At 40.4% G+C, this 13,088-nt stretch overlaps 1 protein-coding gene across 1 annotated transcript in view; it reads left to right on the top strand.

Annotated features, from left to right (window-relative positions):
* The window catches only part of PTPRO (protein tyrosine phosphatase receptor type O), a 155,398-nt gene that overhangs the window by 105,308 nt on the left and 37,002 nt on the right, over positions 1–13,088 (top strand). The window contains 4 exon segments of the mRNA XM_055711435.1: positions 1,988–2,108; positions 4,484–4,677; positions 7,034–7,145; positions 12,609–12,760. Coding sequence (XP_055567410.1) covers positions 1,988–2,108; positions 4,484–4,677; positions 7,034–7,145; positions 12,609–12,760 — 579 coding nt within the window.

Below are 13,088 nucleotides of genomic sequence, written 5' to 3'. Positions count from 1 at the left end.
GATTCCTGCATATGAATGCAGAAACTGACTCTAAACTTTCTGGAAGCTTAGAGACAATCAGAAGTTAGCTTTTCATCCATAAAAAAAGATAGCACGGGGAAGTAAACAGTAATTTAGACCATCTGTGATTTGGATGGACAACAGTTCTTTAGGGCTGCTGCGTGGGACATGTTTATAATGATCAAGAATCCTGAACCCCAAAATATGGCAGTTTTCTGTTACTTGAAACCCTTAGTGAGTGTGATCCCACATCACATCCTGTGCTATAATGGATCAGCGGCATGTGGCTTCAGTTAGAGGGTTTAGCCCACACCTCAGTTACCAAGATGCTGATAAGGCCGTTTTCTGAGCAGTGCTACAGCTTCTGTCTGACCCTCTAAATGTGTGTGATGGAGGAGCCTGCAAAGGTCTGCAGCTCTGCCCTGCTGCACGCTCACCTTGCCCATGGGAATGGAAGGAGACCTCCAGCAGTCCCAGTAAATGTTCATCTCCTTCAGCTTTGTGATTAGCCCTGCAAGTTAATTAATACAGGGGGTCTACATCCTTTAAAAATGTATTTTAAAATGAATCTTTGTCAAAATGTTTTGAGTTTTATTCCAAGAGTGGCTATGAACTTAAACGCTTCGAAGTGTCTTTCCATGACAGTTTGAGAAATGTTTTTCAGAATCAGTTTGTAATCTCACTGAGTTATTTTCCTTCCATTTATTAAAAGTGTAGTCATTTAATCAGGGAGCAAAATAATACAGTAGGTGGTTATAAACCACAGATCACAAGTATACACAGATGTGATTAAAGTATAGAATTCATCTACAAACTCAAAAACAAGTACCTAAAGCTAATCCGTGAATAAGCAAGACATCTGTACAACATGTTTATTACAAGTAGGTATAAAGGTCTAAATATAGTTATTTGTTTCTTTCTGTCACTACAAATATTCATACCACCTCTAATCATCAAATATTATCAGCTTATTATGCCTAGAATTATTAATGGCTGTTGGTTTGAATTCTCCTTGATGAGCTGAAAAGGGCAAAATTCAGTGCAGCGTTCTATCAATTTCTATCGTTGTGCATGATTTAAAAGTGATTTATCTTTCCAAAGCATCTGTTAAAGAGAAATTCTGTTCCTCCTAAGTCTATGCTGGCACTGATATATTCATGTGCATTGCAGTAAACCATCAATGCAAAGGTGGCTGTGATACAGACTTTGGAAAGATTGCAAAAAAAATTAGTAGGAAACATCAGCCTGCAATTCTAGAACAGGTGCATAAAGTCCTTTCCTCAAAGCTGCTCTGTGCATTTGCTGTTAGCTGGCTTTTCAGGAGATAAGACATTTCATAATGTATCAGACCAGGAATCACTTGGTCAGGCATTTTGCCCCTGGCTCTGACTGAAAGCTGGAGTGGCACAGCAGGAATTTTAATGATGATGCTTCAAACCGAAAAGAAAAATCACAATGTCCCTTAGTCAGGTTATGTAGTGCTGTGCAGGGGAGGTGAAAGAGAGTAATTCCTTTCTGGTTTCACCATGAAGTCACTTAACAAATGCATTCACAAAACAGCTTTCCCATAACGCTGCCTTCAGCTCACATAGCTGCAGATGAATCAGATGGCCGATGAAAAGCCTTCAGGGTTTTATTGAAAACACACGGTCTAAATATTCCAGCCTGAATAATATCACCTGAATATGAATAATGTAGCCTGACTATTTCAATAAACTTTGACAGTAGGAGGGAATGGGTCTGCAGGGTGACAGCTGACCTTATGCAGCAAGGCAAGTGTGATTCTGTGAGTCAGATCATTTGTCAAGTCAGTCCCGACCACTTTCACAGTTTTGCCATTTTGGGCTTAACGAATGGAGTTTTAGCTGCTGATGCCAGTGTGTTCAGAATCATACCTTCTATAACTGGAGTAGTTCAAGTACAGCCTTATTATTCTTTTAATTAGCCAAGTAAATACTTCATAACCAATGTGTTCTCCTCCTGTTAGGTGAATTCAAGCAGCAGCCTCATTGAAAATCTTGTTCCTGGTGCCCAGTACCAAGTTGTGGTTTACTTGCGGAAAGGACCGTTGGTCGGACCGCCTTCTGATCCTGTTACATTTTCCATTGGTAACCCCTGCATCTACTGTTTGAAAAGTGTTTGTTTTGTTCTTAAATATATCTAGTATATTTATTAAGTCCTAAAGCCTATAATGTAATGAACACTTATTGAGAATATTTTTCTTGTAATTGTCTAGCCCATTACTGAGGTGGGGAAAATACTCCTTCTGTGGGAGATAGATATTTCACATTTAAATGTTAAGTTATTACCAAACCTAAATAGAGAGCAGTTGTGGCCAGGATTCGGACACAGAGTGCCCTGTGAAAGGAACCGTCTTGGACACCTGAGTATATGTTTATCTCTAGCAGTGCTCATAGTCATTTAGGGTGGGAGTCACCTCACTTAGGTGTAGCCAGCCTGAGCTGCAGGGGGTCTGTGGTGCGTGGAGAGGTGTGGGCATTTCCTAGAGGTGATTCATTCCCACTGGCTCATGAAGTGCGTAGAACTGCTGTTAGGACATGTGTTGCAAATGTGCTTTATGATGGATGTAGTGTGGCACAGTCCGAGGGCCACAGTGCTAAGAGTCAGAAGAGCTGGCTTATCTCCTGCAGTACTACATGACCATCATCAGCTTCAGTTTATGCCTTGTTTTTCTGGAGTTGTCTGCTTTAAGATTTGAAGATAAGAAGAACCCTCGGAGACAGAGAGTGACCTTTTCAAGAACGTGGTTTTACGGCCAAGAGGCAGAGCTGCTGCCCCCATGACCATAATTCAGGATTCCACCAAGCAGCTAAATAGTCACTTAAGATAAAATTCGGTATCTTTTAGTTTCACTATCATTTATTTTGTTAAGGTTACCACTTTAAAAAAAAAAGTATTAAAAAGAGAAAGGGCAAAGAGGAAGATTCAGTGTGTAGAGTTACATTTGCAGAGAAATATTTAACGTGAGTCACCCAGCTTCTCCTTTTGACAAATAGTCTGCCTTGTGGGAAAGCAGGTAGCTGAAAATTAGAGATCTTCAGTATTTTTCATTCTGCTTCCTCTCTGATGTAGGGGAAAAAGTGAAACAGGAAAACCCCAAAGTTAATCTGTAAAGAGCTGAATCCTTAAAAGAAAGCGAATATGTAGACTAGTGAATATGGTGATAGCCTTTTCATTCTAGGCAATGTCCTTATATATTTTCATAAATCAGTTCTGAATAAAAGAGTATGGTATGTTTTGTAAAGGAAAAGTAGTAAGTAGAAATATATATAGTTTATTAAACTCTATTAATGGACAATTTTTACAAATGCTTTTGATTTTCATTCTCAGTGTAGTTAGTTCAGAAATCTGCAAAATTCTGTTTTCACTTGAGAAAGTAAAATCATGTATTTCCAAAGCAAATAAGTTCCTTTGTTTTCTCCACTTTGTGTGGCCTCACAACCATAAAAGTTTTTTACCAAACCCAAAATGGCAACCAGTTTCTAAGCAAAACATATCATAGGTTTGTTGTTATAAAGAGGATGTTTTTATGCAGTAAAACAACAGTTGTATGAGTTTTCATTTCAGAACAAGATACTGAACTTTATATTAAAGTAGTAGAACTGCAAAGCAAACTGTTCTGTAGAACTATCAGTGGTGCTTAATGAATGAAACGGAAATAAGATAAAATATACTTTTAAAAAGTATTCAATTCTCCCCATATTTATCCTAAGCCTCACTTTCACTGGGTATTAACACTTTAGAGAAAGCAAAGAAAAGATGTGGTAAATGATTTATGAAGGCAAAGACAATCATGTGCTAACATGGGCTGAAGTAATCTGGGTGCCAGTCTTGGCTCTGACCCAGTGTGCAATAGCTGGGGCTCTGCAACTCTTGCAAATGTTAGCAAAGTACTTATTTAAGTAGCCTTAGTTAAGTCATGAGGAATAATTGCTTTCCAGACTAGTAAGGGATGCAGAAGTTGACCCTTATGTGACATTTTTCAAATCACTTGACGACTTCATCATCTGCGAGACAAGAATAGCAATACACGACAGCACCTTTAGGTTCCCCAGGGAAGGAGGGCTAGATATAAGAACTGTTCTTTCTCATAGTCTTCATCTTCCAAAGTGTTATGGCTTTTGATGCTTTTGTTTTTGAGCCACTTGTAATAACTCCTAAACATCCTGATTTTCAGAGTAGAATGGAGCCCTCCATTTATGAAAAAGCAAGCCCTGTACTTTATCTCAAGCTAAGCAGCCAACACCAGTAGCCTGTAGTCATTTCTGAAAAAGTAGACTTAACAAACTGGAGAACAAATGGTGAAAAAATGGTATTCAACTGCTTGTGACAAGAAAACTCTTGGGAATTAAAGTCGGGAACAAACCAGAAACAGGTAGAACTTGTTTCAGGAAAGGTGGTGTTTTAAAATGAAGTGTAACTGATAACCCACACATTGCTAACCACAATTTCTGGTTTATAGTGCCCACTGGAATAAAGGATCTGACGCTTTACCCTTTGGGACCTACTGCTGTTGTTTTGAGCTGGAACAGACCTTTCCTTGGGGTGTTCAGGAAATACGTTGTAGAAATGTTTTACTTCAACCCATCAACGATGACCTCCGAGTGGACAACCTACTATGAAATAGCAGCAACTGTCTCCTTAACTGCCTCTGTGGTAAAGTGACCATTGCTGACTATTGCTTTCCCAAGCCTGTGTGGCCCTGGCACCTTGTGACATTTCTTTGCCCAGCTTTTCCCCCATGAATGTGTATATATGCCTTTAAGCCTGGCACATTTTTTCAGGCAAAGTAGAGAAGATGGCCAGGATGCTAGAGGCATTTTCTGTTCTAAAGTAAGGGAATGCCAGCTGAACCATGCTAAATTTTAAGCAGAGCAATGAGATAGGAGATGAGCCTCTTTTTTTGATGACAAATGGGCATGTTCAGCAAGTCCAGAGGCAGCTTCAGTTTGTGGGTCAGTTTGTCAGTCAAGGCTTTAAAAATGCCATCATCTCCTCAGGGGGAGTAGTCTAAAGCCTTATCTACATAATTAATACTGATAATATGCATTTGGGGCTTGCAGGCTAGTCTTGCAGTGTGCCATCTGGAAGGCTTAGCTGCAGAGATGCTTTTGTGACTTATGCCAAGATTTCAACTGGGTGGAGACTGGTCTTTAGAAGAACACACTTACATGTGTACGCTCGTGCATGTTGCAGAAATAAAGTGAAATTCTCCTCCTCTTTTCCCTTAGTTCCTAGAGGAGGTGAGCAGATTTTATTCAGGCTTCACTGTAGCACAAGACAGCAAGCAATTTTAGAGGAAATTAGTTGTTCAGAAAGTTGTGAGTATGCAAAAAGGATAGCAATAACTTTTGCTGCTTATGATAGCCACAGTGATTTACCGTAATTGATTTGCATAATACCATTTGTGGAGTCATTTTGGCTACAGCAGCTTAACTGTAATTGGGTACGTGACTGTAAATCTAGCATATAAATCTCCAGGGAAATTAAAACCAAAAAAATAACTTAGCAAATGAGTAATTAATAACTTGTAATCATGACTCAGCACAATTAGATTAATACCCGAGTTAATGTGGTTCAGTAGAAAATGAGATGATATCGTCCCTTAAGGTTGCAAATCCTGCTCAAGGAAGCCAAGTTGGAATTTCTGTGTCTGAATTTCAGTCTGAAATGTGACACTGCTATATCACAGCTAAAATGGACATTTCTTAAAGAATAATTTCAAAAAGTAAGCCTAAATTAGAATGAGTCTCTACCTGTTCTTCTGTTACAGCATTTAACATACAGGTAGGTAAGGGTGGACTTTTGTGTGGGTTCCCTAGCGGTGCTCCAGAATCCCACCGAGTGCCGCAGATTTCCCTATGATCTACTGACACCTGTGAGTGGTGTATTCTGGGGCAACAGTGTCAAACCCAGTGAGAACACAAGGGAATAAAAAAATCAAGCTATCTGACAGCTTAGATAAAAAATTACTTCCTGAAGAGTTATCACTTGGTAAGAAACTTTGGCACTGAATTTGCCCTTTAACACTGTTTAGTTACTTCATGCTTTTTGTGCTCTGTATCTTATTTTAAAATTGTCAAAGCAATGTTGGTATAATGTTATACCAAGTGCATGTCAGAAGAAGCCCAAGCATCTTCAAGGTTTTGGTGTTAATTGGATACAATTTTTTCTAAAAAGCATAAAAAGTATAGTTCACAAACCCTATATTTGGATTGCCTTGAAGTATCTGTGGGGGAAAAAGGCCACTGCAAACAGCAGAGATACATAAACCCAGCAGTTTCTAATTTGTTGAAAATTTTCATTATTTCTAATTTGTTTTTATTTTGAATTTTAAAAATATCATGAAGCTTTTCATTTAATCACGAAATGAAACATTTGAAGCTTTTGGTGCTGGCAGTTTGAATTTAACTTAAGTATTACGTATGATATTATAATATAAAATGTATTCCATTTTATACTTCATTTGTATCTCATTTTTATTTATATATATAATTTATGTCTCATAAGTCATTTATGTTTCATTCATATTTCATTTATAATAAATGATAATACCAAATGAAATACACTTTGAAAATTGGAAAAAAATAAGTCTTTTGAAGTGACAATATCTGAGTCAAAAGCATTTCTAATTTATCCTCAAACCCTGTTTAATTGAGATAGGAAAGCCTACATTTTCCAGTTAAATATTCTGCCTTCATCAAATCAGAATTTTGTGATGAAAGATTGCTCTGGGGGAATCGTTCTCACTGCTGTGGAAGTCACTGGGTGGTTCCTGTGGCGGGTGAGACCTGGGACCACCTAGATGTGGCTGTGAGCAGCAGAGCCATCACAACCGTGTTCGCTCCCACGGCATGGAGTTTTGAATCAATTCAAACACCAAATTTCAGAGATTTCCACTGGAGTGAGAAATGGGAGCTCAGTAAGATGAGTGTGGACACTAGATTTTGCAAATATTGTTGGGACGGTGAATTTTCTCCTGAGCTGCTGTTTGTTTTTTGTCGCTTTACAGAGAGTCGCTAACCTGCTGCCTGCTTGGTATTACAATTTCCGGGTCACCATGGTGACTTGGGGGGACCCAGAGCTGAGCTGCTGTGACAGTTCCACCATCAGCTTCATAACAGGTAAGCAGCCATCTGAAAAGACTGTGGAAATGCTCCCAGGAGCAGATGCGCTGAGAAAGTCTGACTTGGGTGTTGTGTTTCACCAGCAGATACTTGCAAGTTAGGATATGTAACAGCTAACTGGGGGGGTGGGGGGATTAATTTTTAATTTTTTTTTTTTTTAAGGAAAGCTCTGAGGACAGCTTTTAATAAATATATATAATTTTCCGATGCAAAGCACAATTCTTGATTTCCTTGTTCCAGTCCTCCATCAGCTGAGTGCATGGCTCCAGTGTGGGCCGGTGATCCTGCTCATCTTCTACAACACCATATGATTTACACATGGAGAAATGAATGTGTAGCTAAGTAAATCTAAATTCTTAGGTTTGCTAGTATTAAGAAACATTTTTCCTTATATTTGCAATATTTCCAAATGCTTTTTCCTCCTCCGTCCCCCTCCCAGTAATCCACAGATCAGAGCATGGCTTGTGTGGCACCCTAACAGGGAGTTATGCACTGCTAGGCAGACTGAGGCAGGTACTATGCCTGGGAGCACGTTATTCTTGCCCTCCAGCTTTTCTTTTTCCGCTGGGTGTTTTTCACTTGCAAGGAGAGAAGGGTGCTCCTGTGATCAAGGCATTGCACCCATGCTGGCTAAATTAGCCTTGGGAAACTGTGGCGTTGGCAAGTCATTTGTAATCTGGATTCTAAAAGTGCAGCAAATTGATATAACCATGTGGATTGCCCTCTTGCAGTTGGCACGAGCCGTGCATTTAACACACTCCATTGTCTCATGTCAGATTCTTTGGTTTTGAATCTTCAGTATGTCAAACAGATCAGCCATAGAGGGATTAGCATATAAGAGGTCCTGTTAGGGCCTTGCCATGTTTTCCTAGCATCCATGAGGGTTGAGTCAAAGTTCCCTATTGCATCATTTTGCTTTTGTGCACCACTGTTTAGTTCATCTTGCAGAAGTATAGGTGATATAATTCAGATGCGCCATGAGAGGAATTAAAGTATGAGTTGCTCTTCTTTTCCATCTGTAGAAAACAAATTATGAGGAAAATCAGCCTACAAGGTCCCAGCCACTCCCTCCAAAGGAGATACTAGCTTAGTTCCAGATTTTCTGTTTGGTGAGAGGCTAAGAGGATGTAACTGAGGAAGAAACTGAATAAGACCCATTTGTAATGATGACGAATAGTGCCTGTGCCTGACAGGGCCACAACAGAGTAGTTATCAGTCAGTTAAGTCCTAGCTCCACTGAAGTCTCCAGAAACCCTCCTATCCTGAGATAATCTGATACCAAGTTTAACTGCTGACAAACCCTGGCACTTCTGTAGTGTATCAGAAACCCATAGCACCCACCGGAGTCCCATGAAGGGTCTTCAGGGATATTCATTGTCCTTTGGCATCAACATTTCTGTAGCACTATAAGGAAGCAATTTTCCAGCTGGTTGGTTGCTATATCAGGGGAAAAATGTCTTTTTCAGCTGATTTGGGTACCTGATTCAGCGTTTTAGAGTGGAATGTTCCAGTGGGACCATCACACTTCAATATTGTCTCTCCAGAAACCTTCAGCAGAAATGCAGGAGATTAAGGCTGTTCTAAAGTATTAGCTGTAATAGGGATAAGTCTGGATCTCTGTGTGGTGAAAGTAAACACTGTTACTGCTATTAGATGAAAAGTGGATCAGCTCCTTAACTAGCAGATGCAAACAAAATCAGAAATGGATGGATCCCTTAGACAACATCATCCATTGATGACTGGAAAAACCTCCCTTCAAAATGATCTTAGGTGAAAATATCCAGAAAATATCCAATGGGAAAATTGTGTCAGTGCTTAATTCCTCATTCCTCATATTGTCAATGGTTTATCTTTTGCTTTTGATCTGAATTTTTCTAGTTTTAATATCCAGTCCGTAATTCTTGTTAACTTGTTAATTTTCTCTTATTGATTGAAGAGACACCAAGCTTTTTTAATTTCACTCTTTTCTGTTAATAAGTTGCTTCCATTGAATGCTTCAGGTGCTCTCACTGTAAGCCATTTTCTCATGTTATTTTTCCCCCAACTCTGCCTCTCTTATTTTTACTGTCTTTACCAAAGTACGTGGTAACTGAAAGTGTAATACCAGCCTGCTGAATACTCCTACAGAGGCAAAATCAGCTCCCTATTCAGTGCTCTTCTGTTTGTGCATCTAGATGATTGCATTTGCTATGGCATCACAATGGAGATCTGTGTTCATTTGTGTTAGAAGCCATGGAATAGACATAATTTATCATTTGAGAAGTGTTGTCTACGTTTTTTTTCCTAAAGACTCAACTTGCACCTGGTACTTTGAAATATATTTTGCTTGAGCAAGCCCAGCGTAGGGACCAATAATTCAAATCACAACCCTGTCCAAATCTTCCACCTCTCTGCCGTTTGCCATGTTACTTGCATGGTTTGTCAGCAGTGCTTTTACTTCCAGAGTATTGATGAAAATGCTGAATAGCAGTGAGCCAGATCACAGCATTTTGAGGGAAGAGACCTAACAAAGAAATCTGATTTGATCGAATTACAAGCACTTATCAATAGATGGTCACCACTGCATGTGAGCATTAAATACACTCTGGTCTTCTGATTGCCTTATTAGTTGCAATCTCTTCAGCTCTGTCCAGGGACAGCTCTTGGGCTAACTTGCTAGAAAGTGGCATGCCAATTTTTCATGTCTGCAGGTTTGAAATGTTTGTCCCCAGTAGATGATGCCTTTTCACTCTTTCAAGTTACCAGGGGACTGCAGAGTTCTTTATCACCCTCAGCCTCTTTCTTTCCAGAGAGGAAACAGATGGTTTTATGAAGCACTCGGTCCCATTTTGCATCACTCTGAACAATGCTACCTCCCTTGCATAGGTTGCCAGGAAATAAAACAAACAAACAAACAAAAAACCCACACCAAAAAGCCCTAAATTTTGAAGTACTAGAACGAAGGTATTGTAGTCTTCTTGACAGTGCACCATCTGTCAGTTCTTCTGTGTATAAGTGGAAAGCTAACCTCTGCACCTGGAACATAAGCCCGATTTTTTAAAAACAAAGCAGAAGGATCATCTGGGAGTTCGGGACCACACCTTGCAGAAAGCTCAGAGCAGACAAGCCATTTCCCTAATGCAGGATTCCATGCTCATGGGGAGTCTATAGCAAGGCTGGGGCTTTACTGACCTGCAGTACCTGGAATTAAAAAGGTATTACAAGAGACCAGATGATGTACAGCTCTCTCCCTTAACAGCTGGTCGGATGTTCCCAGGAGAGTGGGGGAGATTTGGGAGATCCCAGAGACTTATCAGAAACAGCATTTCTTCTCTCAGACTCTTGCATCAACAGTTGCATGCTGTTGTTATAACGCAGAGAGATTGTGGCCCTGCCAGTGTTGCTGTGGTGACTAATGGGTTTTTAATGCCATCTGCTGTAAACAGCTGGATTTAAAGCAATCATAAGCAAGGGCACTTTAGACCACCAACATTTTATTTTTCAATGAGAATTCTTTTAGCTTTAGAGAAGCAAAAAGAGTAAGAAAGACAGACTCTTGGTGTTGGAGAGCGCTGCCACATCTGTCTGTTGGTCCCGTGGATGCCTTCAGCTGTTACTTTGGGCCAGGTCAGCAACGGGATGTCATTTCTTACAGTCTCTCTGTGACGCTCAGTTCCCCGTGGAACATGTGGTGCTGGGGGAGTGGGTCACACGAGCCCTGGCCTCGTAGTCTTGTTTCATACATCCTGGACATTCATTGCCAGATACCTAAAGCAAACGGGTGTATGAAAGTTAAGAGGGAAAAGCATGTCATCAATAATTAAGTATAGGAGGAAATTATTATTATTATTGCATAAGATTCATGCCAGTTGTGACATTAAATTGGAAGGAATACACAGTCCTTGTGCAGGGATGGACTGGGAACTATAGAAATTAAAAGAAGCATTATTTGAAAGATTTTATATTAAATAAGGTTGCTTCCTCTCAACAACATAAAAGGACATTTTCAAGATAAATTTGAGAGAATAGTCGCACTAAACTTTTCTAGATGGCTCTAAACTGTCTGTGCATTGTATCCACCGCCTTCCTCAGTGATTGCTTCAGCAAATCTCTTCCTTAATCCAGAATGTGTCTTAGAATCTTTCGTGAAAGCAGCAGTGACATCTTGTGGCCCTTTCCAACAGACCCGAGCTCCTGCTGCCGCCTGCGTTTGTCGGGGCTGCTGGCGCCCCTGGGTGCGCAGGGCGCCCGGGCTGTGCTGGGAAGGGGCTTCCTGCCAGGCAGCATTTGCACGGACTCGCTGGACCCAGCGGGGCTTGTGCAAGGGTAGAGCAGTCAGTCCACGTTATTTTTTTTTCCTGCAGTACTCCTAAAGAATCTGCCAAGCACGCAGATTTGTACACTTCCCCGTTTTATCTGGGTTATCCCACTGATACCGGTTTGAAGGGATTATGATCTCTGCCTATCACTGACTTTCACTTTTGGGTCTCCATCAGTTTTAACTTAGATCCTAACGGGGGACCTGCACGTCCGAATTAGGCAATCGAGGTGAGCTGAGCAGCTCTACTGCCTCTGCAGTTAACAGACAGGCACCTCCAAGAGGTAATTCTCATCTTAAATTGCTATTTTAGGAGGAGATGAGTTGCTTTGGAGGTTGCTCTCTTTCTTCTTGGCTGCACAGAGAGCCAAGGACTTGGTGGCAGCTCCAGCATGAGACAAGCCGTCAAACAGGCTGATGGGGCTGCGGTGGGACAGTGAGCTGTGCAGCGCAGGGCACAGTGCTAGGCAGGAGCTGGGTATGTGGAGGAAGAGGAGGGACAACAGCTGCTTCACCTAATACCTAATAGTGTAGCTATCATATGCCTGTAGATGAGACATTTGTTGTTTAGGGTGCAGTCAGCTGATGGCTGCCTTCTGCAGGGGTGGGACTTTCACCCTGGGAACAAAGGTGGCCATAACTTTTCATGCAAAAAGATGTTCTTTGGAAAACTGCAGGCTTGGGGGCTTTTCCTCCTAGGAAGATGCAAGCTCAGTGAAGAGAAGATACTTTTTTCCTGTGGAAAAGCCATCCAAATTATTCAGTGTGGAAATTCTTGATTTCTCACTGATTGTCATTTCTTTTCAGCGCTATAACACGGTGAAGCAATATCTGAGGCTTTTAACTTGACTTGTTAATTCCATTTGTAAATGTTGACTCAAAAATTATTTGTATCAGCCAGTAGCTTTGTGATAATTTAAAAGAAACCCATACAACTAAAATATTGAAAACAAAAATGTATTTTTCTTCTGCGTATCTCCCAGGTTAAATGCTGGTTTTCATTTCTTTCAGCTAGCACTCAGGTGCAGACACTTGTACTAATATTTTTCTGCTATCTTTGTGATGCTTTCTTCCAAATAGTATCCTTTGAAAGACATGTATTACTGGATTTGGTAATCAACTGTGTTAGGCAAGTCTGTAATACACTTTCCTTCTTCCTTCAGCACCAGTGGCACCCGAGATTACCTCTGTAGAATATTATAACCACCTTTTGTATGTCACCTGGACCTATGGAGGAGATGGTACTGACCTTTCTCATTCCAGGATGTTACATTGGATGGTCATTGCAGAAGGAAAGAAAAAAATCAAGAAGAGTGTAAGTATGAGTGAGGAAGGTGTTACTCTGTTAGGTTGGATTTTTTTGCTGAGTTGATAAATTTGTACTACAAAGTTTAAGCAAGTTCATTAAGACTGACAGAAGCCTGATGAGGTAAAGTTGCTTCACAGTGTTAGCGGGCATTTCTAATGCTCAGGCTCTCAAAACAGCCCATGGACAAAATGATTCTGTGGTGATCCAGCACAAGTGTAAGAAGTTAGAAGTAGCTTACAAAGTTCTGAGCTGCAGACAGTAAAACATGAGTATTTTTTAGTGAACAATTTCCAATTGGTCTTTTCAATTTCTATCTATTAATAGGCAGACTAAT

The sequence above is a fragment of the Falco cherrug genome, chromosome 5, assembly GCF_023634085.1.
Source record: "Falco cherrug isolate bFalChe1 chromosome 5, bFalChe1.pri, whole genome shotgun sequence".
Taxonomy (NCBI): Eukaryota; Metazoa; Chordata; class Aves; order Falconiformes; family Falconidae; genus Falco; species Falco cherrug.
The sequence above is the reverse complement of the archived record's forward strand: the minus strand, read 5'-3'. Positions and strand labels throughout refer to the sequence as shown.